The 24,450-nt window shown below is 49.1% G+C and overlaps 1 protein-coding gene across 2 annotated transcripts in view; it reads left to right on the top strand.

The window, feature by feature from the left end:
• PPP2R3C (protein phosphatase 2 regulatory subunit B''gamma) overlaps nucleotides 1-14,080 on the top strand; it is a 57,149-nt gene extending 43,069 nt beyond the window's left edge. For both annotated transcript variants that reach the window (XM_077262896.1, XM_077262887.1), the window contains exons 12-14: nucleotides 10,510-10,647; nucleotides 11,781-11,840; nucleotides 13,686-14,080. In XM_077262896.1, coding sequence (XP_077119011.1) covers nucleotides 10,510-10,647; nucleotides 11,781-11,840; nucleotides 13,686-13,874 — 387 coding nt within the window. In that variant the 3' untranslated portion in view covers nucleotides 13,875-14,080. The remainder of the gene's footprint in view (nucleotides 1-10,509; nucleotides 10,648-11,780; nucleotides 11,841-13,685) is intronic.
• The last annotated feature ends 10,370 nt before the right edge of the window (nucleotides 14,081-24,450 follow it).

Genomic DNA, 24,450 nt, shown 5'->3' with positions numbered 1-24,450 from the left:
GACTTTTATGTGGCGAGGTTGGTGTGTGTGTGTGGTGAAATGTGTGCTGAGGGTGGTATATGTGTTCAAGCACGTGGTAGTGTGTGGCGCATTTTGTGTTTGTGTTCATATCCCCGTGTGTGGTGAGTATCCCATGTCGGGGCCCCACCTTAGCAACTGTACGGTATATACTCTTTGTCGCCATCGCTCTCATTCTTTAAGTCCTCATTGTTCACATCTGGCAGCTGTCAATTTTCCTCCAACACTTTTCCCTTCACTTTTTCCCCATTATGTAGATAGGAGCAAAATTGTTTGGTGAATTGGAACGCGCGGGGTTAAAATTTCACCTCACAACATAGCCTATGACGCTCTCGGGGTCCAGACGTGTGACTGTGCAAAATTTTGTGGCTGTAGCTGCGACGGTACAGATGCCAATCCCGGACATACACACATACATACATACACACATTCAGCTTTATATATTAGATATACCTGTATGTAATCTCCTGTATATAGTATATACCTGTGTGTCATCTCACCTATATATAGTATATATCTGTGTGTCATCTCCTGTATATAGTATATACCTGTATGTCATCTCCTCCTATACATAGCATATACCTGTGTCATCTCCTCCTGTATATACTATATACCTGTAGGTAATCTGCTCCTGTATATAGTATATACCTGTGTGTCATCTCCTCCTGTATATAGTATATACCTGTATGTCATCTCCTCCTGTATGTAGTATGTACCTGTATGTCATCTCCTCCTCTATATAGTATATACCTGTGTGTCATCTCTCCTGTATATAGTATATATCTGTGTGTCATCTCCTCCTGTATATAGTATATACCTGTGTGTCATCTCCCCTGTAAATAGTATATACCTGTGTGTCATCTCCTGTATATAGTATATAGCTGTATGCCATCTCCTCCTGTATTAGCCCTCGTTCACACGTTATTTGGTCAGTATTTTTACCTCAGTATTTGTAAGCTAAAATGGCAGCCTGATAAATCCCCAGCCAACAGTAAGCCCACCCCCTGGCAGTATATATTAGCTCACACATACACATAATAGACTGGTCATGTGACTGACAGCTGCCGGATTCCTATATGGTACATTTGTTGCTCTTGTAGTTTGTCTGCTTATTAATCAGATTTTTATTTTTGAAGGATACCAGACTTGTGTGTGTTTTAGGGCGAGTTTCGTGTGTCAAGTTGTGTGTGTTGAGTTGCGTGTGGCGACATGCATGTAGGGACTTTTGTGAGATGAGTTTTGTGTGGCGACATGCGTGTAGCAACTTTTTGTGTGTCGAGTTGCATGTGACAGGTTAGTGTAGCAAGTTGTGTGCAGCAAGTTTTGCGCATGGCGAGTTTTGCGCGTGGCGAGTTTTATGTGTGGTGCCTTTTGAGTATGTGCAAGTTTTGTGTGAGGCAACTTTTGCATGTGTTGCAACTTTTGTGCATGTGGCAATTTTTCTGCGTGTGGCAATTTTTCTGCGTGTGCAAGTTTTGCGTGTGGCGAGTTTTGCACGTGTGGCGAGTTTTGCATGTGGAGAGTTTTGCGCGTGGCGAGTTTTGAGCGGCGACTTTTGTGTTTCTACTTTTATGTGGCGAGGTTGGTGTATGTGTGGTGAAATGTGCACTGAGGGTGGTATATGTGTTCGAGCACGTGGTAGTGTGTGGCGCATTTTGTGTGTGTGTTCATATCCCCGTGGTGGTGTGATTATCCCATGTTGGGGCCCCACCTTAGCAACTGTACAGTATATACTCTTTGGTGCCATCGCTGTCATTCTTTAAGTCCCCCTTGTTCACATCTGGCAGCTGTTAATTTGCCTCCAACACTTTTCCTTTCATTTTTTCCCCATTATGTAGATAGGGGCAAAATTGTTTGGTGACTTGGAAAGCGCGGGGTTAAAATTTCACCTCACAATATAGCTTTGACGCTCTCAGGGTCCAGACGTGTGACTGTGCAAAATTTTGTGCCTGTAGCTGCGACGCCTCCAACACTTTTCCTTTCACTTTTTCCCCATTATGTAGATAGGGGCAAAATTGTTTGGTGAATTGGAAAGCGCGGGGTTAAAATTTCACCTCACAACATAGCCTATGACGCTCTCGGGGTCCAGACGTGTGACTGTGCAAAATTTTGTGGCTGTAGCTGCTACGGTTCAGATGCCAATCCCGGACATACATACATACATACATACATACACACACACACACATTCAGCTTTATATATTAGATATATCTGTGTGTCATCTCCTCCTGTATATAGTATATACCTGTGTGTCATCTCCCCTGTAAATAGTATATACCTGTGTCATCTCCTCCTGTATATAGTATATAGCTGTATGTCATCTCCTCCTGTATTAGCCCTCGTTCACACGTTATTTGGTCAGTATTTTTACCTCAGTATTTTTAAGCTAAAATGGCAGCCTGATAAATCCCCAGCCAACAGTAAGCCCACCCCCTGGCAGTATATATTAGCTCACACATACACATAATAGACTGGTCATGTGACTGACAGCTGCCGGATTCCTATATGGTACATTTGTTGCTCTTGTAGTTTGTCTGCTTATTAATCAGATTTTTATTTTTGAAGGATAATACCAGACTTGTGTGTGTTTTAGGGCGAGTTTCGTGTGTCAAGTTGTGTGTGTTGAGTTGCGTGTGGCGACATGCATGTAGGGACTTTTGTGAGATGAGTTTTGTGTGGCGACATGCGTGTAGCAACTTTTTGTGTGTCGAGTTGCATGTGACAGGTTAGTGTAGCAAGTTGTGTGCAGCAAGTTTTGCGCATGGCGAGTTTTGCGCGTGGCGAGTTTTATGTGTGGTGCCTTTTGAGTATGTGCAAGTTTTGTGTGAGGCAACTTTTGCATGTGTTGCAACTTTTGTGCATGTGGCAATTTTTCTGCGTGTGGCAATTTTTCTGCGTGTGCAAGTTTTGCGTGTGGCGAGTTTTGCACGTGTGGCGAGTTTTGCATGTGGAGAGTTTTGCGCGTGGCGAGTTTTGAGCGGCGACTTTTGTGTTTCTACTTTTATGTGGCGAGGTTGGTGTATGTGTGGTGAAATGTGCGCTGAGGGTGGTATATGTGTTTGAGCACGTGGTAGTCTGTGGCGCATTTTGTGTGTGTGTTCATATCCCCGTGGTGGTGTGGCGATTATCCCATGTTGGGGCACCACCTTAGCAACTGTACAGTATATACTCTTTGGCGCCATCGCTGTCATTCTTTAAGTCCCCCTTGTTCACATCTGGCAGCTGTTAATTTGCCTCCAACACTTTTCCTTTCATTTTTTCCCCATTATGAAGATAGGGGCAAAATTGTTTGGTGAATTGGAAAGCGCGGGGTTAAAATTTCACCTCACAACATAGCTTTGACGCTCTCGGGGCCCAGACGTGTGACTGTGCAAAATTTTGTGCCTGTAGCTGCGACGCCTCCAACACTTTTCCTTTCACTTTTTCCCCATTATGTAGATAGGGGCAAAATTGTTTGGTGAATTGGAAAGCACGGGGTTAAAATTTCACCTCACAACATAGCCTATGACGCTCTCGGGGTCCAGACGTGTGACTGTGCAAAATTTTGTGGCTGTAGCTGCGACGGTTCAGATGCCAATCCCGGACATACATACATACATACATACATACACACACACACACATTCAGCTTTATATATTAGATTGCTTTCCAAAATGTACGTCACATGGTAGGTGCAAGCATATGAAGTGGGCTTAGAAGCTGAGCACCCACCATCTTTGGAAAATACAGGGTGCATTATACAGCTGCCATTTGCACATAACAAAACTCTTTAAATGGCGCTGACAGTGGCATTTAAAGGGGTACAAACCTTTCGGTCATTCTATGTGAGGATTCTCCGACGCCATGAGATGGTAGTAATGTGATACGATTTGCATACTTCTGGCCACATACTGACTAGACTTGTCTGGCCTCTCTCAATACACTTGCATTTAGCGTGGTCACGCACGTCTAGTCGGCATGTGACCACATGTATGCAAAAATTGAGGATTCAGAAGTAACATTAGTCCGGACGACCCCTTTAAGGCACACAATCTGGGGGGCATGCCTTCCCAGGTGCTCATCAAGCGACATGGCTGCCATGAAGCCCAGATGATCACAGGTTTAAGTACTGCTTAAAAAAAAAAGTTTCACAAAACATTAAGAAAATTAAAACAAATTCTAATCATCACCCTCCCCCCCTCTCTTTTTTTTCTATAAAAAAAATAGACATTCACTTTTTTTTCCTTTTAATAAAGTCACATATTCGGTGTTGCTTTGTTTATAAAAGTCCCAGCTATTAAGATATAGATTTTCTCCTACGCCTCATTGGGGGACACAGGACCATGGGTGTATGCTTGCTGCCACTAGGAGGACACTAAGTAGACAGAAAGATTAACTCCTCCTCTGCAGTATACACCCCTTCACTGGATACAATTTCAACCAGTTCTTGCTTAGTGTCTTAGGAGGCACTTGGGTCTTTTTTCCCAGACCCCAACCTTATTTTAATTTTTGATTTTTTAATTTTATGTAAATTTTTAATTTTTTATTTAACGGAGTGAAGGGGGCGACGGGTCCTTTTTTTCATAGGGTCCGCTCTCCCCCGAACCAACAACAGGCGAGCACGGCGAGTATACCTCCCCGTCCCTCTCCTGCGACGTATGGCGCACGAAAAGTTTGCGCCAGGGCAACGGTTCCTCTTGGTCCCGATTTCCCCCAACCCCCTCCAGGACCCTGCATTACAGCAATGTAATCTGGAGAAGAATGCAGTCCGGAGGGGATGTTGTGCCGCAGCCCCCTCTGCTACAGCAGCATGATGCATCAGGGGCCTCTCTATCCCCATCCAGGGTGCATGGATTGAGTTCACATCCTCACAGAAGCGTGTGAGAACCGGGACAATGGCGGCTGTAAGTACCTTCAGGGGACTCCCCCCTGCTCCCCCTTAGCGGTAGCGATGCGGTCCGGGTCCCCAGGGAGAGGCAGCGCCGACCGGGGGTTGGTGGTGCTCGGCGGCGCTCCGCCGCGGCCGCCGCCGCACATCGTCGGCAGGCCCCAAAAATTTAGTCCCCGGCTTCTTCAGCCGGAGTAGGCCGCAGTGGGGAAAATCTCCTCCCACGGCCGTAGCTCCGCCCCCTACATCGGCGCTTCTCGCCTGGGACGAGAGGCGCCCTCCAAATCTCGGGGGCCATATTTCCTCTTTCCCTGCACGGAGCCCTCACTTCCACTGCGCTCCAAGGAGAGTTTCTGGACAAAGAACCGCCATATCTCTCTCTGGGGACACACAGGACCGTGGGTAAGCTGTTTCAAGAAAGCTTAACCCCTTCTCTGCGTATACTGCCCGCTCTGTCCCCAAGGCACTATGTCTCAATCCAAGGAGACAAAAAAGGGTAACAAGAAGCACACAGTGTTTTTCACTGTATGTGCCACTTGCAATGCGGCCCTGCCCCGAGCCCACACTAGCCCTTTGTGTGCAGATTGCGTTTCGCCCTCTGTGCAGCCGCCCCTTGCCGACGCCGGTACCGTCGCCGATGCCGCAGCCGTCGACCCGGTAGAGCCTAGTCCCCCTGAGTGGGCAACCTCTCTGTCACGATCTGTGGCTTCCCTAGCCAGGGCAATTGACTCCCTCCGGGGCCCCCCTCCAGGTCGGACCGTGGAGGATTCAGACGACGGTATGGATTCGTCTACCAGCAGGGGGCGTACCCGGTCACTTTCTACCCGGGGCTCGAGAAAACGTGTTCACGTTTCATCCCCTGACCATGAGCTAGCAGGCCCTTCAGTACCTGCAAGCTCCGCTTCCAGGTCCCCTTCCCCAAACTCGGATGACTCTGAATTTGAGTCCGACATTTCCTACGTTCAGGACCCCCCCTCCTTCCAAGAGTCTCTCGACTCTCTCATTGAGGCGGTAAACCAGACCCTGAAGGTGACTGAGGACTCCGCTTCGGAACCCGAACATGTGGTGTCTTTCAAAAAAACTAAACGTGTTAAAAAGGTTTTTGTCACTCACCCTCACTTTAAAGAGATTGTACAAAAACATAGGGATCACCCAGATAAACGCTTCATAGGACAAAAGTCCATCGAGGCCAAATACCCTTTTTCTCGGGAATTAGTCAAAGACTGGCTGCAGTCTCCCTCGGTGGACCCTGCTGTGTCACACCTCGCGTCCAAGACCATCCTGTCTCTTTCGGACGGTTCCTCCGTTAAGAATCCCTCCGATCGCCAGATTGATTACCTGGCTCGTTCCGCCTTCGAGGCCACAGGAGCGTCTCTCTTCCCATCCTTCGCCGCCTCTTGGGTGGCTAAGGCTATGATCTCTTGGACCGAGACTCTTTCCTCTAACATCCAAGCCAGTGATTTACCTCCAGAAGCCAGCATCCTGGTTAACCAGATAGCGCAAGCCGGAGACTTAATAGTCAACGCCTCTATGGACGCAGCCAATTGCGCTGCACAGGCAGCCGCCAATGCAATCTCCATCAGGAGAGCCCTGTGGCTCAGGGATTGGCGAGCAGATTCGGCTTCTAAACGTTCTCTAACAGCCCTGCCTTACCAGGCTGGTCGGTTATTTGGAGAAAAATTGGACCAAATGATCTCGGATGCTACCGGAGGGAAAAGTAAATTTCTCCCCCAGCAAAAGCATACCCGGCCCTTTCGGTACCAGCAGCAACCTCCATTTCGGCCTTTTCGGCCCAATACCAGCTGGTCTTCCACATCCCCTACCCCCGCATCAGGACGAGGTTCGCGTGGTGGCCGAGGCACCCAGGTCTCTTACAGACCTAATCGTAACTGGAGACCCAGGCCTAAACCTCCCGGATCTAAGGGATCCGCATCCCATGGATCCTCCGCCCAATGACTTCTTGCATCATCCGGTGGACTCCAACAAAGTAGGCGGACGTCTACTCTTGTTCCGTCAAGCCTGGCTCTCAGTCGTTTCCGACGAGTGGGTCAGAGAACTGGTGTCCACCGGATACAAAATAGAATTTTCCTCCCCCCCCCCTACACGCTTCTTCCAGTCTTGCCCTCAAAGGTCAAAGGCCACAGCGTTTCTCCAGGCAATTCGGGCACTACAAAGGGACGGAGTCATTATTCCGGTCCCCCTAGAACAAAGATTCAAGGGTTTCTATTCGAATCTGTTCGTGGTCCCAAAGAAGGACGGATCACTACGGCCGATCCTAGACCTAAAGCTACTAAACAGATTCATAAAGATCCGACACTTCAGGATGGAATCCCTCCGTTCTGTGGTCGCGTCTATGGAAAAGGGAGAATTCCTGGCATCCATAGACATCAAGGATGCCTACCTGCACATACCGATCTTCCCTCCGCATCAGCAGTTCCTTCGCTTCGCCTTTTGCGGGGAACACTTCCAATTTGTGGCCTTGCCCTTCGGTCTCGCCACCGCTCCCAGAGTTTTCACAAAGGTCATGGCGGCTGCCATGGCCATTCTTCATTCCAGGGGAGTGGTGGTAATTCCGTACTTGGATGACCTACTGATAAAGGGTCCTTCCTACCCAGTGTGCGAAGAGTCCGTCGCTCTCACGGTGGATACTCTTTCTCGCCTGGGATGGAAGATAAACTTCGAAAAATCTTTTCCAATTCCGGCTCAACAAATCTCCTTCCTGGGGATGATACTGGACACTTCCCGCGGTCTGGTCATACTCCCTCAAGACAAGGCTTTGGCCTTGCAGCAGGGAGCCCAGCGTCTTTCTCGTCCAGTATCCCACTCCATTCGCGCCAGCATGCGAGTTCTCGGGCAGATGGTAGCGACCATGGAAGCGGTCCCATTTGCGCAGTTTCACCTCCGTCCCCTGCAGCATGCGCTACTGTCGGCTTGGGACGGCAAACCTTCCTCCCTCGACCGCCGTTTCATCCTGTCCCCTCGGGTCAGGAAGACCCTCAGGTGGTGGACGCTGAAGTCCTCCCTATCCCAGGGAAGGTCCTTTCTCCCAGTACGGTGGCTGGTGGTGACCACCGATGCCAGTCTCATAGGCTGGGGAGCGGTCTTCAAACATCACACAGCCCAAGGGCGGTGGTCCATTCAAGAGTCTCGCCTTGCCATCAATATCCTCGAGATTCGAGCTATCAGGCTAGCTTTGTTCCAGTTTCACCGACTTCTGGCAGGTCATCCAGTCAGAATACAGTCCGACAACGCCACGGCAGTGGCGTACATCAACCGTCAGGGCGGAACTCGCAGCAGGACGGCCATGCTCGAGGTGTCTCACATCCTCCATTGGGCGGAGTCGAACCATTCGCCCATCTCGGCGATCCACATTCCAGGTGTGGAAAATTGGGCGGCGGACTTCCTCAGCCGCCAGGGCATCGCCTCCGGAGAGTGGTCCCTACACCCGGAGGTCTTCCAGCAGATTTGCCATCGCTGGGGGACCCCGGATGTGGATCTCATGGCTTCCAGGATGAACAACAAGGTTCCTCAGTTCTTTGCTCGGTCCCTCGACCCACGGGCCCTCGGAGTAGACGCCCTGGTCCTGCCTTGGCACCAATTCCGCCTCCCGTACATTTTTCCTCCTCTTCCCCTACTACCGAGGGTCATCAAAAAGATCAGGGCAGAGGGGGTACCAGTGATTCTCGTCGCGCCAGACTGGCCGCGTCGGGCATGGTACGCCGAGCTGGTTCAGCTGGTAGCCGACGTCCCCTGGCGGCTTCCAGATCGCGCGGATCTTTTTTCACAGGGCCCGATTTACCACCAGAACTCAAGGGCCCTGTCTTTGACGGCCTGGCCGTTGAGTCCTGGATTCTAGGCCAAGCGGGTTTCTCTCCCAGAGTGTCCTCCACCATGATCAGAGCTAAGAAACCTGTTTCCATGCGTAGTTACCACCGTACCTGGCGAATTTTTTTCTCATGGTGCGAGGCACAGGGACGATCTCCTCTAGTTTTTTCTATTCCTTCCATACTGGAGTTTCTTCAGTCCGGATTAGAGTCGGGACTTGCCCTTAGCTCCCTAAAGGGTCAGGTTTCGGCATTGTCAGTCCTTTTCCAGCGGAAGATTGCCAATAGGTTGCCGGTGAAAACTTTCTTCCAGGGAGTTTCCCGTGTGGCGCCTCCCTACAAGTCACCCTTGGTCCGTGGGATCTCAACCTAGTTCTCGGAGCTCTTCAGGAGTCTCCCTTCGAACCGTTACAGGACGTTTCCTTGACCTTCCTTTCTTGGAAGGTAGTCTTCCTAGTAGCCGTCACGTCCATCAGAAGGGTCTCGGAGTTGGCTGCGCTCTCCTGCCGTCCTCCCTTTCTAATTTTTCATCCGGACAAGGCGGTATTGAGGACCTCTCCCACCTTTTTACCCAAGGTCGTCTCCTCTTTCCACCTCAATGAGGAGATTGTTCTGCCTTCGTTCTGCCCGGCACCTGTCCATCGCATCGAAAAGGCTCTACACACTCTTGATGTGGTGAGGGCTCTTCGTCGGTACGTCTCAAGGACGGCTCCCTTCCGCACGTCAGACGTTCTGTTCGTACTTCCAGAGGGGCCCAGAAAGGGTTCTCCTGCTTCAAAAGCCACTCTGGCAAAATGGATTCGGTCAGCCATTCAAGAATCCTATCGTGTCAAAGGTGTTCCTATCCCAGCTGGGATCAAGGCTCATTCTACTCGGTCGGTGGGCGCCTCGTGGGCCATTCGACACCAGGCGTCAGCACAGCAGGTCTGCAAGGCTGCGACGTGGTCCAGCTTGCACACTTTTACCAAGCATTACCACATTCATTCTATCTCTTCTGCAGACGCCGCCCTTGGTAGGCGTATTCTGCAAGCGGCAGTTCCTTGAGCCGTAAGCCAGTGGTACATGGGGTATTAGCATATTGCTCCCCACCCAGGGACTGCTTTTGTACGTCCCATGGTCCTGTGTCCCCCAATGAGGCGTAGGAGAAAAGGAGATTTTTGTTTACTTACCGTAAAATCTTTTTCTCCGAGCCACTCATTGGGGGACACAGCACCCACCCTGTTAGCCTGTTTTGGCTTGTTGTTACTTCTTTGGTTTTGACATAGTTGTCTTTGTTCATGCTCCTACTGCTTTACTACCGAACTGGTTGAAATTGTATCCAGTGAAGGGGTGTATACTGCAGAGGAGGAGTTAATCTTTCTGTCTACTTAGTGTCCTCCTAGTGGCAGCAAGCATACATCCATGGTCCTGTGTCCCCCAATGAGTGGCTCGGAGAAAAAGATTTTACGGTAAGTAAACAAAAATCTCCTTATTTAACCCACACAATAAACGCCCACCAAAAAATTGGAACCCCCCCTTCCCAAAAAAAATACAATAAAAACAGGAAAGAGGGAAGGAAAATGTGAAGGCCGGAAAAATAAAAAAAAATTCCTGGTTGAGATTTTGTCAATATTCACTGCTCAAAGAAAGAGTAATGGGATGGGATTATTGTTGTTTTTGGATTCCACGCTGCAAATTTACTTCCGGTATTTAGTAGGAGAGGCCAGCGCTCTGCAGAGGTGGGGCAGGGTGACCGGTGTCGCATAATGATTGAGAATTGGGATTACTTATTAATATTTCTGTTTTCATCCCCCCTTCTAGGATTATAAAACCTATTTAGATTTTGTCTTGGCACTGGAGAACAGGAAAGAACCGGCTGCCCTGCAGTATATATTCAAGCTTCTGGACATTGAAAACAAAGGCAGCCTGAATGTGTTTTCTCTGAACTACTTCTTCAGGGTATGATCTCGCTTCTAGTTGGCCTTTGATCTCACTTCTAGCTGGGCTTTGATGTCCTAGCTATGCTTTGATGTTGGTCCTAGTTGGCCTTTGATCTCGGTTCTAGTTGGGCTTCAATGTCCTATTTGGGCTTTAATCTCTGTTCTACTTGGGCATTCATGTCGGTTGTAGCTGGGCTTTGATGTCCTAACTGGTCTTTGATGTTGTTTGTAGCTGGGCTTTAATCTCTGTTCTAACTTGGGCTTTAATGTTGGTTATAGCTGGGTTTTGATGTCCAATTGGGCTTTGATCTCTGTTCTAGTTGGGTTTTGATGTCCTAGTTAAGCTTTGATCTCTGTTCTAATTGGGCTTTCATGTCAGTTCTAACTGGGCTTTGATGTTCTAGTTGGGCTTTGATGTCCTAGTTGGGTTTTAATCTCTGTTCTAATTGGGCTTTCATGTCGGTTCTATCTGGGCTTTGATGTCAGTTCTAGCTTGGCTTTGAAGTCGGTTCTAGCTGGGCTTTGATGTCCTAACTATGCTTTGATGTTGGTTATAGCTGGACTTTGATGTCCTAGCTGAGCTTTGATGTTGGTTATAGCTGGGCTTTGATGTCCTAACTGGGCTTTGTTGTTGTTTGTAGCTGGGCTTTGATGTCCAGTTGGGCTTTGATCTCCGTTCTAGTTGGGCTTTGTCCTAGATAGGCTTTAATCTCTGTTCTAATTTGGCTTTGATGTCAGTTCTAGCTGGGCTTTGATTTCCAAGCTGGGCTTTGATGCTGGTTCTAGCTGGGCTTTGATGCTGGTTCTAGCTGGGCTTTGATGTCCAATTGGGCTTTGATCTCGGTTCTAGTTGGGTTTTGATGTCCTAGTTAAGCTTTAATCTCTGTTCTACTTGGGCTTTGATGTCCTAGTTGGGCTTTAATCGCTGGGCTTTGATCTTAGTTCTAGTTGGGCTATGATGTTGGTTCTAGCTGGGCTTTATCGTTGGTTCTAGCTGGTCTTTGAACTCAGTTCTAGTTGGGCTTTGATGTTGGTTCTAGCTGGGCTAATTGGGCTTTGGTGTTAGTTTAATTGGGCTTTGACTTGAGTCTGCAAACTGATGACTGTAAAATCGATAGATAAATTTCCTAATTCTCTATCTTTACTCAATAGGCCATTCAGGAACAAATGAAGATTCATGGACAAGATCCTGTGGCTTTCCACGATGTGAAGGTAAATCCTCTATGCTGCTGATGGATCCACATTAAAGGGAACCTATCACCCCGTTTTTTAAAGATTAGATAAAAATAGTGTGAAATAGGGGCAGAGCTGGGTTTTACATTAGTGCCTTTTTGTTGCCTTTATTCCCCCGTTAGGCTGCCGAAATACCTGTGTGAAGTGGCCGTTTTGTCCTGTCACTCAAGTTGGTCAGGTCGGATGGGCGTGGTTACAGCGCTGTTTCTCCCCCAGAAACCTGCTCATCATTACGTTGGTGGCGTAGTGGTGTGCGCATGTCCAAAGCGAAGATCCACTGCCCAGGAGATTCAAAACAGCGCGGGCTTCGCTATTCGCCGTTTACCGGTGGGCGCGGCCATCTTTCCTGTGGCCGCGCGTGCGCAGATGGAGCGCTCTGCTGCCCGGGCTTCAGGAAAATGGCCGCGGGATTCCGCGCGTGCGCAGATGGAGATTGCGGCGGCCATTTTCCTGAAGCCCGGGCAGCAGAGCGCTCCATCTGCGCACGCGCGGCCACAGGAAAGATGGCCGCGCCCACCGGTAAACGGCGAATAGCGAAGCCCGCGCTGTTTTGAATCTCCTGGGCAGTGGATCTTCGCTTTGGACATGCGCACACCACTACGCCACCAACGTAATGATGAGCAGGTTTCTGGGGGAGAAACAGCGCTGTAACCACGCCCATCCGACCTGACCAACTTGAGTGACAGGACAAAACGGCCACTTCACACAGGTATTTCGGCAGCCTAACGGGGGAATAAAGGCAACAAAAAGGCACTAATGTAAAGCCCAGCTCTGCCCCTATTTCACACTATTTTTATCTAATCTTTAAAAAACGGGGTGATAGGTTCCCTTTAAGCAGGATGATCTAGCACAGGTCCAGAATGAACACACTGTGATGATAAATACACTGTGTTCCAAATTATAACCCAAATGCTATTCTTCTGATTTTCCTAAATGATCGATGCAAATGAGTCGGCATAATGTTCAAATCATCTACCGTTAAATTATGAATCAAATTCCCAGCGATAATAATAATTTTTCATAACTAAAAAAAAATTAAAAATGCACCAAATGATAATGCACAACAGAGCTTCCAAACATTATATAGGTTGTAAAGAACTGAAAATGGTCATTTGTTGAATTTGCAGCATTAAGAGGTTACAAAAACCTCTTACCAAGTTACATAGGAACCCTTCTTTGATGTCACCTTTACAATTCTTGCATCCATTGATCTTGTGAGTTTATGGATAGTTTCTATTTGTAAGAACATGTCCTCCAGAGCTGCTGTTTTGATGTGAACGATCTCCCATCTTCAGATCTTTTGCCTGAAGAGGTTCTCAATTGGGTTGAGCTCAGGGGAAGATGGTGGCCACACCATGAGTTCCTCTCATTCATGCCCAGAGCAGCCAATGACTCAGGGGTTTTCTTTGCAGCAAGAGATGGTGCATTGTTATGCATGACGATGATTTTGCTATGGATGGCATGGTTTTCAGAAAATCTATAGTCTTTGCCAAGGTCATTATCACACCTTTAGGGACCCAAAAGGGGTCTACTAGCTCTCTCCTCATAATCCGGCCCAAAACATGACTCTGCCACCTCCTTGCTGACATCGCAGCCTTGGTGGAACATGGTGGCCATCCTCCATCCATCCACTACTCCATCCATCTGGACCATCCAAGGTTGCACGGCGTCATCTGTAAACAAGACTGGGTTAAAATGAGTCTTCCTGTATTTCTGCAACCGTTTGGCACAATGAGGCCGCAAAAGCATAGAATATAAAGCATCTACTACTGACATACAGATAATAACACTACTTAATTTTTCATGTTTTCTTACAATCTCTAGGATGAAATTTTTGACATGGTAAAACCAAGAGATCCCTATCATATTACACTCCAAGATCTTATCCAAAGCAGCCAGGGGGACACGGTGTGCACTATACTGATAGATCTTAATGGCTTCTGGACCTATGAAAATCGAGAAGTGCTGGTAGCTCCAGATGGAGAAAGCCCTGCGGACATTGAAGATACATAGCCATTCACTTGGCTTTCATTACGTGGGATTTTGTCTAAATTTTTCCAAGACTCCATGTGGATGAGCTCATACTATTAGGGTGCCCTTACATGTAGCATTTGTGCACCCTGCGGCCAGCAATGGCTTTATCCAGAAATTTTGCAGTTTTGTAATTCGATTTTTGGCTGGTACAGGTAGAACCCATAAAAAGAACTTGTATTCCGAGAGGACAATGTCAGAGTAAATTTGTCTTTACTTGGGACACTGAGCAGCAGAAGATAATGTTACGTTCCTATTTATTTTGTCTTTTTAAATATAGAAGTAGAATTATTTTATATATTTTTTTCCCAATTGTTTTTCTCAGTTGTGGAGTATTTGTTGTATAATCCTCTAAAATGGCGCCAAATAGTTATATCCAAAAGTAGCACAAATATGTGATAAGGCTTGTGTACACAAGCTGATGGGTTTTGCTCTCAAATTAATTTTGCTATGCAAACTGAGAGCTGCATGATGTAGGGGGAGAGACCCTGATTCCAGTGATGTGTCGCTTACTAGACTGTGTTACTGTTTTAATACAATCAGTGTTTTATCACTGCAGGTGTCTCATGCCTCCTAGTCAACTAATCCGTATAATACCACTCTCATCAATTGGCAGCTGCCAATCAGGTGTGAGCGGGGTTATACAGGGCACAGCATTTTGAGCTCTGCTAGATCTGCAGCAGAGAAAACTCGGGTTTTATCAAAGTGACAACAAGCAGCTCAGTAAGTGATACATCACTGGAATCAGGGTCTCTGCTACTACATTGTGTTGCTCTCAGATTACATAGCTGACAGATTCCCTTTTAAAGGGTTGTCTCCTTTTCCAGTCTTCATGAGCACCCCTGATTCCTGCTCTCCTGGTGGTGGTGGGGTAAAAAAGAAGTTTGACACAGTTGAGCTATTGGCCTTGCTGCTTGCAGAGGCGGCATGGGAGAAGTACAGCGATACTCAGACCGGTCCCATCTAGCAGCTGTCAGTCACAGGGCAGTGCTGGATTGAGCAGCACACTACAGAAGTAAGAATGGGAAGGACTGATAATGGCAGGAAAATTATCTGCCCATGGAAATGGACCTTTTATTCATAGTGCTGAAGTATTTGTTAGCATATCGTCGGCCGCTTTAGCACTTGCTTCAGCTTTTTCTCCATTTTCCTATTTTATACGTCTTCTGAGTCCACAGTGCCATTTCCATCTTTCACTTTTATAGGCCTTTAACTCGAGTTTTTCTGTCGGTTCTTGTGCCGTTATTAATATGTATCTTCCATCATTAACCATAGTAAATCATACCCAGAATTTATTCCTTTAGGAACACTATTGAGCATACATAGAATACATGGGGACCCATCGCAGATGTCGTAACACCCCCTTCCCAAAGCCCCCCAATGTTGCAGCCCCTACAAAGTAATTTTGCTCCTATTGAGGCCCCTTAGTGTTGTCAAATACTGAAATACCCCCTTTTATAGCCTCCATAAAGTATGATGCCAACAAAAGTAACCCCAAACACAGTATGCTATCCCCATACTGATGTCCACAGTGCTCTCCAACACACAGATGATCCCCAGTGACCCAGCACAGTATGATGGCCCTGACAGTCCCCCCACATAGCCCCCTCACAGCCATCCAAATAGTATAATGGCCCCCAAAATTTACTCATTCATTTGACAAAAACAAACCCTACGCGCCTCATTCCCCCACTGCTCTGGTCTCTGCAGCGTGTTCTGAAGTTCTGCACAGCGGGAGCGATGTAGTGACTTCACCGCCCCCCACTAATCTGAGATGTCAGACGCATCGGGAGAATGATGGAGGAGGGAGCCCTTGTGACAGTTCAGAATGGGACCAGACATTGGTTTTTAGAAGGTGGCATGAATTGGAGGAATCACAAGTTTTTCACAGTTACAGTTGATACGTAGCTTCATTTTCACAAAATGTTTCACATAGAGACATACCAGAAGCTTGAGTTGTGCTGGCCCGGGTGCTGTGATACCCATATTAATTGCTAAAATGGTGGGGGGAAGAAGTTGAGAGATGGGATTAGATGAACTGTGTAATAGGAAGTCTGTGAGTGTATTCTTACCTAGTAATCTATTGGCCAAATTCACATGAGCATTAAAAAAAAAAAAATCCTGGTTTCACCCAGAAGAAAAAAAAATACGGGCAATTTCCCTATGAATTGTTATATTACATGCCTTTATAGATCAGCTGTTATTGAAGTTTACAGCAAATATTTTTTTCCCCCGCACCCATAGACATGAACAGACAAGTCTCATTTGAAATATGGATGAACTTGGCGCGCTCTGCGGTTTATTTTATGTGCAGATTCGCTCTGTGAAAAAGCAATTGGTAATCTGAACAGCCCAATTGAATAACATTGCTCTCTATTCTGTCTGGATTTCACAGACACTCAGTCCCACAGTCCAGTCATGTGAACGTGGCCAATAAAGCAAAGCAGTGGACGGCGGACCCAAACCCAAGAACCACAGAAGTCAGCAGGCTTCACACTTTATTAATGAATGCAATAAATAAATACATAAAAAACGTAGAAGACAAATTCTAATGTCACACTGCATTCTTGTGCATGCTCAACCTCAACTTTATTCATTGTCAATGGGTCAATAGCCGGGTACAGCGTAGTTTTCGGTGGTTCCACAGACAATGAATGGAGTTGAGGCTGAACATGCACAACTCTGCTCCCTGCAAGATGGAGCTGCAGAGCCGCATTCTCGGGTTTCCGGATTTCTGATCGCAGGCTGAGACGTTCATGGATCTATAGGGGATAACCTATGGATAAGAAAATTTGTTTTTGTTTTTTTGGGTGGTGAGCTAGATGTGCCCGGCCGCCTATCGGACACACATTTGACCAAGCAGTGTCATGAATGTGGCCTCTAACTTGCTGAAGTAACAGCAAACATTCCTTCCCATGTATCTATGGTGGGATTTCTGCAGCATAATCCAGAGCATTAAGTCCAATTCATCCTTTGCATTGCTGAATCCCACCGATGGAAGCTGCATGAATTACCAACCCGCTTACATATCCGTAGTGATACTCAATCTACAATGTTGCATTCATGCTACATATCTCCGTAGGGACTAATAGTATTGTTATGGTTTGTTGGAAGTAAAAACAGGACTGAACCACAAGACAAGAAAAAAAAACCAAAATTGTTTTTCTGCCGAACTAGGTTTGTTGATCTAATTATATATATATATTATTATTATTTAAAAAAGCCTTAATAAACTTGACCTTAGTAGATAGTACTGATGTAGAGAAAGCCTTAATGGCACAAGATAAGGAGCGGTTATGAGGCAGCTTCTAAAAAGATTAACATTCAAGGGGTTATACAGGACTTTACTTATTTTTTTGCTATGGACCAAGAACTTATGGGCAGGTAGTAGCCAACTATCTCCTTGTTCTGCCCGGTGCCGATCTCTGCCAGCTCAGGAGGTCACAGAGCGCTACTCTCTTCATTTGACCTCCTGTCAACAGAGCAGCTCTTCCTTTTCCAGGCTACTCTGTTAACAGGGCTTCACTGCGGACATCATGCTGATCGATAGCCGCCTCCCAGCAGTGAGGCCGCAGGGAGCCAGCTGTCAATTATTATGACATCGACAAGACTGTCAAAACCGGTTTGTGACCTCTCTCAGCAGGCAGAGATTGGCGCTGGACAGAACAGACAGGTAGCTGCCTGTAAGTTCTTAGCTCAATAGCAAAAAATAAGAACTCCTGGAACCCCTTTAATGTCCATTTTAACACCATGCTGTCATGTCTAAAATTCTGTTCTGATGGCTTTCCTAATATAATGTTATTGTGGTTTGAGTGCCACTTTTTTGCTTCATGTCTACAAATTTGTTGTGCAAAACACAGATTAAAGGGAACCTGTCACCCCGTTTTTTCCGTATGAGATAAAAATACCGTTAAATAGGGCCTGAGCTGTGCATTACAATAGTGTATTTTGTGGACCCTGATTCCCCACCTATGCTGCCGAAATACGTTACCAAAGTAGCCGTTTTCACCTGTCAATCAGGCTGGTCTGGTCGGACATCGCTGTTTCTTCTCCCCGATCTTGCTTATTTTTCCGTTGGTGGCGTAGTGGTTTGCGCATGCCCAAGTGCCGAATCCACTGCATAGGTGATGAAAAAGAGCGCGATCTGCGCTATTCCCCTGGTGATCGGTGGGGGCAACCATCTTCCTGTGGCTGCCCGGGGCTTCAGGAAAATGGCCGCGGGATGCCGCGCGTGCGCAGATGGAGATCGCGGCGGCCATTTTCCTGAAGCAGAGTTCACATATCTGCTTAAGGAAAATGGCCGCCGCGATCTCCATTGCGCACGCGCGGCATCCCGAGGCCGTTTTCCTGAAGCCCCGGGCAGCAGAGCGCTCCATCTGCGCACGCGCGGCCACAGGAAGATGGCCGCCCCCACCGATCACCAGGGGAATAGCGCAGATCGTGCACTTTTTACTCACCTGTGCAGTGGATTCGGCACTTGGGCATGCGCAAACCACTACGCCACCAACGGAAAAAGGAGATTTGTGTACTCACTGTAAAATCTCCTTCTCTTAGCCTCTAATTGGGGGACACAGGACCATGGGTGTTATGCTGCTGTCCACTAGGAGGCGACACTATGCATAATCTGAAAAAGATTAACTGTGGCTCCTCCTGTGCAGTATACACCCCTGGACGGCATCAGCCTGCTCCAGTTTTGTGCAAAAGCAGTAGGAGGAACGTAACATGAATAACATAATTATGCCTGTAAGAAGGCAACTATGTAACATGAATAACATAACCATGCCTATAAGAAGGCAACTATGTACGAGCTCAAGAAAACAATATGAGAACTCAACAGTTACAACGGCCCGGAAAGGGCAACAGGGTGGGAGCTGTGTCCCCCAATTAGAGGCTAAGAGAAAGAGATTTTACGGTGAGTACACAAAAATCTCCTTTACTCTGTCGCCTCATTGGGGGACACAGGACCATGGGACGTCCTAAAGCAGTCCCTGGGTGGGAAGCAATGGACGAATATTGTGCAGACAGGCCCCTATACTTAGGGCACCGCTGCCTGCAGGACACATCTACCCAGGCTCGCGTCCGCTGAGCACTGGGTATGAACCCTGTAGTGTTTAGTAAACGTGTGTAAGCTAGTTCAAGTGGCCGCCTTACACACTTGTTGTGCCGAAGCCTGGTGCCGAATGGCCCAGGAGGCCCCTACCGCCCGTGTAGAGTGTGCCGTAATACCGGCTGGAAGAGGAGAATTCTTAAGGCGGTAGGCCTCTTGTATGGTGGATTTGATCCACCTGGCAAGGGTAGCTTTGGAAGCTGGCAGACCCTTGTGGCCGCCTTCCGGAAGGAGGAAAAGAGAATCAGACCTCCGGAAGGACGCAGTCCTAGACACGTATATACGCAATGCCCTGACAAGGTCAAGCGTATGCAGAGCCTTCTCCACTCTATGAACCGGAACCGGACAAAGGGATGGTAGTGAAATTTCCTCATTGAGGTGGAAGTCGGACACAACCTTCGGAAGGAAGGATGGGACCGTACGAAGAACTACCTTGTCCTGGTGAAAAGCCAGGAAGGGCCGTCTGTTCAGACACCCTGCGTAGCGAGGTGATTGCCACCAGGAAAACCACCTTCTGGGAAAGAAGGCGGAGCGGGACCTCCTTAAGGGGTTCGAAGGGTGGTTCCTGCAATGCTGTCAGGACCAGGTTGAGGTCCCACGTTTCTAGTGGTCGTCTGTAGGGGGGAACCAATCGGGAAACCCCCTGAAGGAAAGTCCGTACTTGCGGCTTGGTAGCAATGTGCCTTTGAAAAAGCACTGAGAGGGCTGACACCTGGCTCTTAAGCGAGCCCAATGACAGCCTGGCCTCCAGACCCGATTGGAGAAAACCAAGTACTTTGGGTAGGGAATAAGGGAGTGGGATCTGGCCACGAGATTCGCACCAGGTAAAGAAAGCTTTCCAGGTACGGTAATAAATCTTGGCAGAGGCTGGTTTCCGTGCTCTGATCATGGTTCCAATGACGTCCGTCGAGAGCCCTGCCTGGGTTAGAACCCAGGTCTCAAGGGCCACGCCGTCAAATTGAGAGCCCCTGAGTTCTGGTGGTAGAACGGGCCTTGTGATAGAAGATCGTGGCGGTCGGGGAGACGCCAGGGGGCGTCTGCTGTGAGTTGTACGATGTCGGCGTACCATGTGCGTCTGGGCCAGTCCGGTGCAATTAGGATGGTTGGAACGCCCTCTTGTTTGATCTTCCTCACCACTCTGGATATCAGGGGGAGAGGTGGAAAAATATACAGAAGCTGGAACTGGGTCCAGTCCTGAACCAGAGCGTCTGCTCCGAGCGACCGCGGATCGTGTGTTCTGGCCATGAAGTTGGAGACCTTGGCATTGAAGTGGGATGCCATTAGGTCCACATCCGGGGTCCCCCAGCGGAGACAGATCTGTTGAAAAATTTCGGGATGGAGAGACCACTCTCCCGAGTCTATTCCTTGTCGGCTGAGGAAGTCTGCTTCCCAGTTGTCCACACCCGGAATGTGGACCGCCGAAAGAACCGACCCTGTGTCCTCCGCCCAGCGGAGTATGTGTGACACTTCTCGCATCGCCTGGGTACTGTGGGTCCCCCCTTGGTGATTCACATATGCCACAGCCGTGGCATTGTCCGACTGTATTCTGATGTGAGAGGCTGCCAGTAAGTGATGGAAGGCCCTCAATGCCAGAAGGATGGCACGAATTTCCAGGATGTTGATGGGCATGGTCGCTTCCACTGGGGACCACTTGCCCTGTGGTGTAGGTGCACCGCACCCCAACCCGTCAGGCTCGCATCGGTGGTCAGAACCTTCCATTGACCTGTGAGAAAGGATTTCCCCTTTGCTAGCGAGGTTGGCTTGAGCCACCAGTGCAGGGACTTCCTGGTTGACGACGTTAGCTGGAACTCCCTGTCGACAGAAAAGGGATTCCTGTCCCAGGACTTGAGAATGGCTAGTTGGAGAGGTCTGAGGTGAAACTGGGCAAATGGGACAGCTTCTATTGCTGCTGCCATCTTGCCGAGGACTCTCATGGCAAACCGGAGAGATCGAGGGGGTTTGCGGAGGAGGGTGCGAACTGCTAGTCGGAGAGCCAGTGCCTTGTCCTTGGGAAGGAGCACTAGACCCCTGGAGGTGTTGAATAACATTCCCAGGAAGGTCAGGGACTGACTCGGGGTTCGTGATGACTTTTGTAGGTTGATTAACCAGCCCATGCGACTGAGAGTATCGGTTGTGATTGAGACGCTGAGCTCGCAGTCCTTGAAGGTGGGAGCCTTGATGAGTAGATTGTCCAGGTATGGAACGACTACTATGCCTCTGGAGTGCAGGACGTCCATGGTGGCTGCCATGACCTTGGTGAACACTCTGGGAGCCGTGGCGAGTCCGAAAGGGAGAGCCACGAATTGGTAGTGGTCCTGGCCTATTGCGAACCTGAGAAACCTCTGATGGGCAGGTGCAATGGGTATATGCAGGTATGCGTCTTGTATGTCTATGGAGGCGAGATATTCTCCCTTCTCCATGGACGCAATGATGGACCGAAGGGACTCCATGTGAAAATGACGGATCCGTACATATTTGTTGAGCTGTTTTAGGTCTAGTATGGGCCGTACGCTGCCTCCTTTCTTGGGAACTACGAACAGATTGGAGTAGAACCCTCGGAAGCGGTCGGTCGTGGGTACCGCTACTATGACTCCTGCTTGAAAAAGCGAGGAGACCGCTTGGTGGTATGCACGAGCCTTGGCTGGCGGTTTTGGGGGGACAGAGAGGAAGAATCGGTCCGGTGGGTTGGAGGTGAAGTCTATTTTGTATCCGGAAGACACTAGTTCCATGACCCACCTGTCTTCTGTAATAGGCAGCCAGACTTGATGAAAGAGCAAAAGTCGGCCGCCTACTGGTGTGGTGTCTTCCGGAGTCTGTGAGTCATGATGAGGAGAAAGTCTGAGATTTTCCTCCTCTGGGCTTAGGCTGGCCTGCTTTTGACTGCCAGGTCTTGTCCGACCTTTGCGTCGATCGTGAGTTGTCCCTGCGTGGGGAACGGTTACGATTTTGTGCTGGACGCGAGACGGACCAGCCGGAGGAATTCCGAAAGGATCGGAATCGAGTTACGCTTCTTGTAAGTGCGTTTAGGTTTCAGTTGGGGAAGAGAAGTGCTCTTACCCCCGGTGGCGTTGGATATCATAGTGTCCAACTGTTCACCGAAAAGTCTCCCACTGAGGTAGGGGAGGTGCGTGAGGGACTTCTTTGAGGCTGCGTCCGCTTTCCATTCCCGCAGCCAGAGGACACGCCGAATCGTGATGGCGTTTGATGCTATCCCCGCTACTCCCCTTGCTGAATCCAGAGCTGCATGGAGCATGTAGTCTGCTACAACTGCTATTTGAACCGCTTGGTCCGACAGCTCAAGAGCGGATGCTTGGAGAGCTTGTAAATTCTTTGTCCAGGCCAGAATGGCCTTGGCAGCCCAAATTGAGGCGAACGCGGGAGCCAGGGATGCCCCTGCTGCCTCGAAAATTGAACGAGCCATGCGTTCTACCTGCCGGTCTGCTGCGTCCCTGAGGGTTGAGCTATCTGGCAGTGAAAGGAGGGTCTGTGCTGCTAGCCTAGAGACTGGGGGGTCTACTTCAGGTGGATCTGTCCATTCCTTGGTGTCCTTCTGTGGGAAGGGGTACTTCGCCTCCAGATATTTGCGATTAGCGAATTTTTTCTCAGGCTGTGAGAGCTGCTTTTTAAGGATCGCCTTAAACTCTGGGTGGTTAGAGAAAACCTTAGGCGGCTTCAGAGGTCCTTCAAAGGAAATCTTATGTTCTGGGGCCTCTGGTGGCGGATCAGAAATGTCCAGCACCCGATGGATGGATGAAATTATGTCCTCAACTAGCGCTGTATTGCTAGGAGGCGTCCCCTGCTGAGTGGGCCGGGGAGGAGGCCTTCTCTGGTCGGGGATTGCGGAGATCTGCATAGTCTGTCCCTGGAATGGGACGGTTTAGATGACCTGGAGCTACGGTGTCTATCCCTAGAGGGGGATGACGCAGATGGACTTGATCTATGGGTCCGCTTGCGTCCTGACCTAGACGTGGATGTGCCAGGGTCATCTTGTTCCTGAGTCAAGCTCTCCCTTTGATGGGTAACGGTCATAGCCGGGGCATGACCCTGCAGAGCCTGAAGCAATGTGGAGGTTATGCGATATCTGAGTAGCCCATTCCAGCGTGGCATTAGACACCGAGGCATTGGCAGGGGCTTCTTGGGGCTCTGACACATTAGTTTGTATACTGTTCTGACAATGCGGGTACGTGCTACTACTGGGGAGAGCGGTCCCGCAGGCTGTGCAGAATGCATAATAGCAGTTCTGCCTGGTTCTCTTGGACCTTGAGCCCGGCATAGTGCAGAAGTGCTGCCAGCAGAGGACCTTACAGGGGTAGAGAAACCTATAGGGGAGCCTTATAGGTAATATGGATTCACAGCTGAGTAAAAAACCCAGCTGTGATCTTACCCCACCAGTGTGCCCCTAGGTCCAGCGCCGAAGATCCACAGTCCTGTGCCCCCGGAGACTGGCTGCCTGGTCCTGCAGGCCGGGAGATGCAGGGTTAATCTGCAGCCGAAAATGGCTGCTGAGACAGAGAGGAAAGAAGGAGAAGGGGGCGGAGAGCTGGAAAAAGGCGGCAAGGCTGTGTAAAAACGAGCCCTTTCTGTCTCGATCCGCCCCCTGTATGACACTGTAGAGTGTCATATTTGTCATCTGGGGGGCGGAGAGGAGGCGGCAGCTTCAGCTAGGCTGAAGCCGGGGTCTAAATTAGATGCCTGAGGCCCAGAAGGGCTCCAGGCCGGCGCGAAAGTCCGGGAGGGGGTCGGATCTGAACCGGACCCCTCCGGATTTAAAGGCAGGATGGCGGTGGGGCTATAAGCGGAAGGGGGAGCCCGGTTGGGATCTCCCTGAGGTAGTATAGAGCTGGTGCTGCCGCAGAGACAGGGGCGCAGGGAGCCCTGTGTCTGTATGTGCCATGCCTGCCTGCACTCCCCCCGGCCCCAACAGGAGCCCACAGCTGGGCTGGGGTCCCTGGATGCAGGCGCAGCGTGCTGGCCCACTGCTGGGAGCTGTAGAATGGTGCCTGTACAGGCCCTATCTGAGGTGTCTCAACCTAATACCCCCAGAGGGGGATAGGGAGGGTGCTGTTGTCACCTTCAGGGGCCTTTATCCTTGCCTCGACCTCAACCCAGAAACCAAAAGGAATTGGGGAAGGAGGGGGGGGTCTCGACTTCGAACCAGCACCCGAGGGACTGGAGAAGGAGCAACATGGGGAATAGCCATCTCTACTTCAACTGGGCACCCCATAATAGGGGGCCGAGGAAGGAGCCATGCCGGGAGTCTCACAGGAGACCCTCTGTAATCCTGTCAGAAAAAACGGAGTAAAAATCTTTTAGGTGTGCCTCCTATGCGACACTAAGCAAAAACTGGAGAAGGCTGATGCCGTCCAGAGGTGTATACTGCACAGGAGGAGCCACAGTTAATCTTTTTCAGATTATGCATAGTGTCGCCTCCTAGTGGACAGCAGCATAACA

Source organism: Ranitomeya variabilis, chromosome 1 (genome assembly GCF_051348905.1).
Source record: "Ranitomeya variabilis isolate aRanVar5 chromosome 1, aRanVar5.hap1, whole genome shotgun sequence".
In the NCBI taxonomy this organism is placed as follows: Eukaryota; Metazoa; Chordata; class Amphibia; order Anura; family Dendrobatidae; genus Ranitomeya; species Ranitomeya variabilis.
The sequence above is the reverse complement of the archived record's forward strand: the minus strand, read 5'-3'. Positions and strand labels throughout refer to the sequence as shown.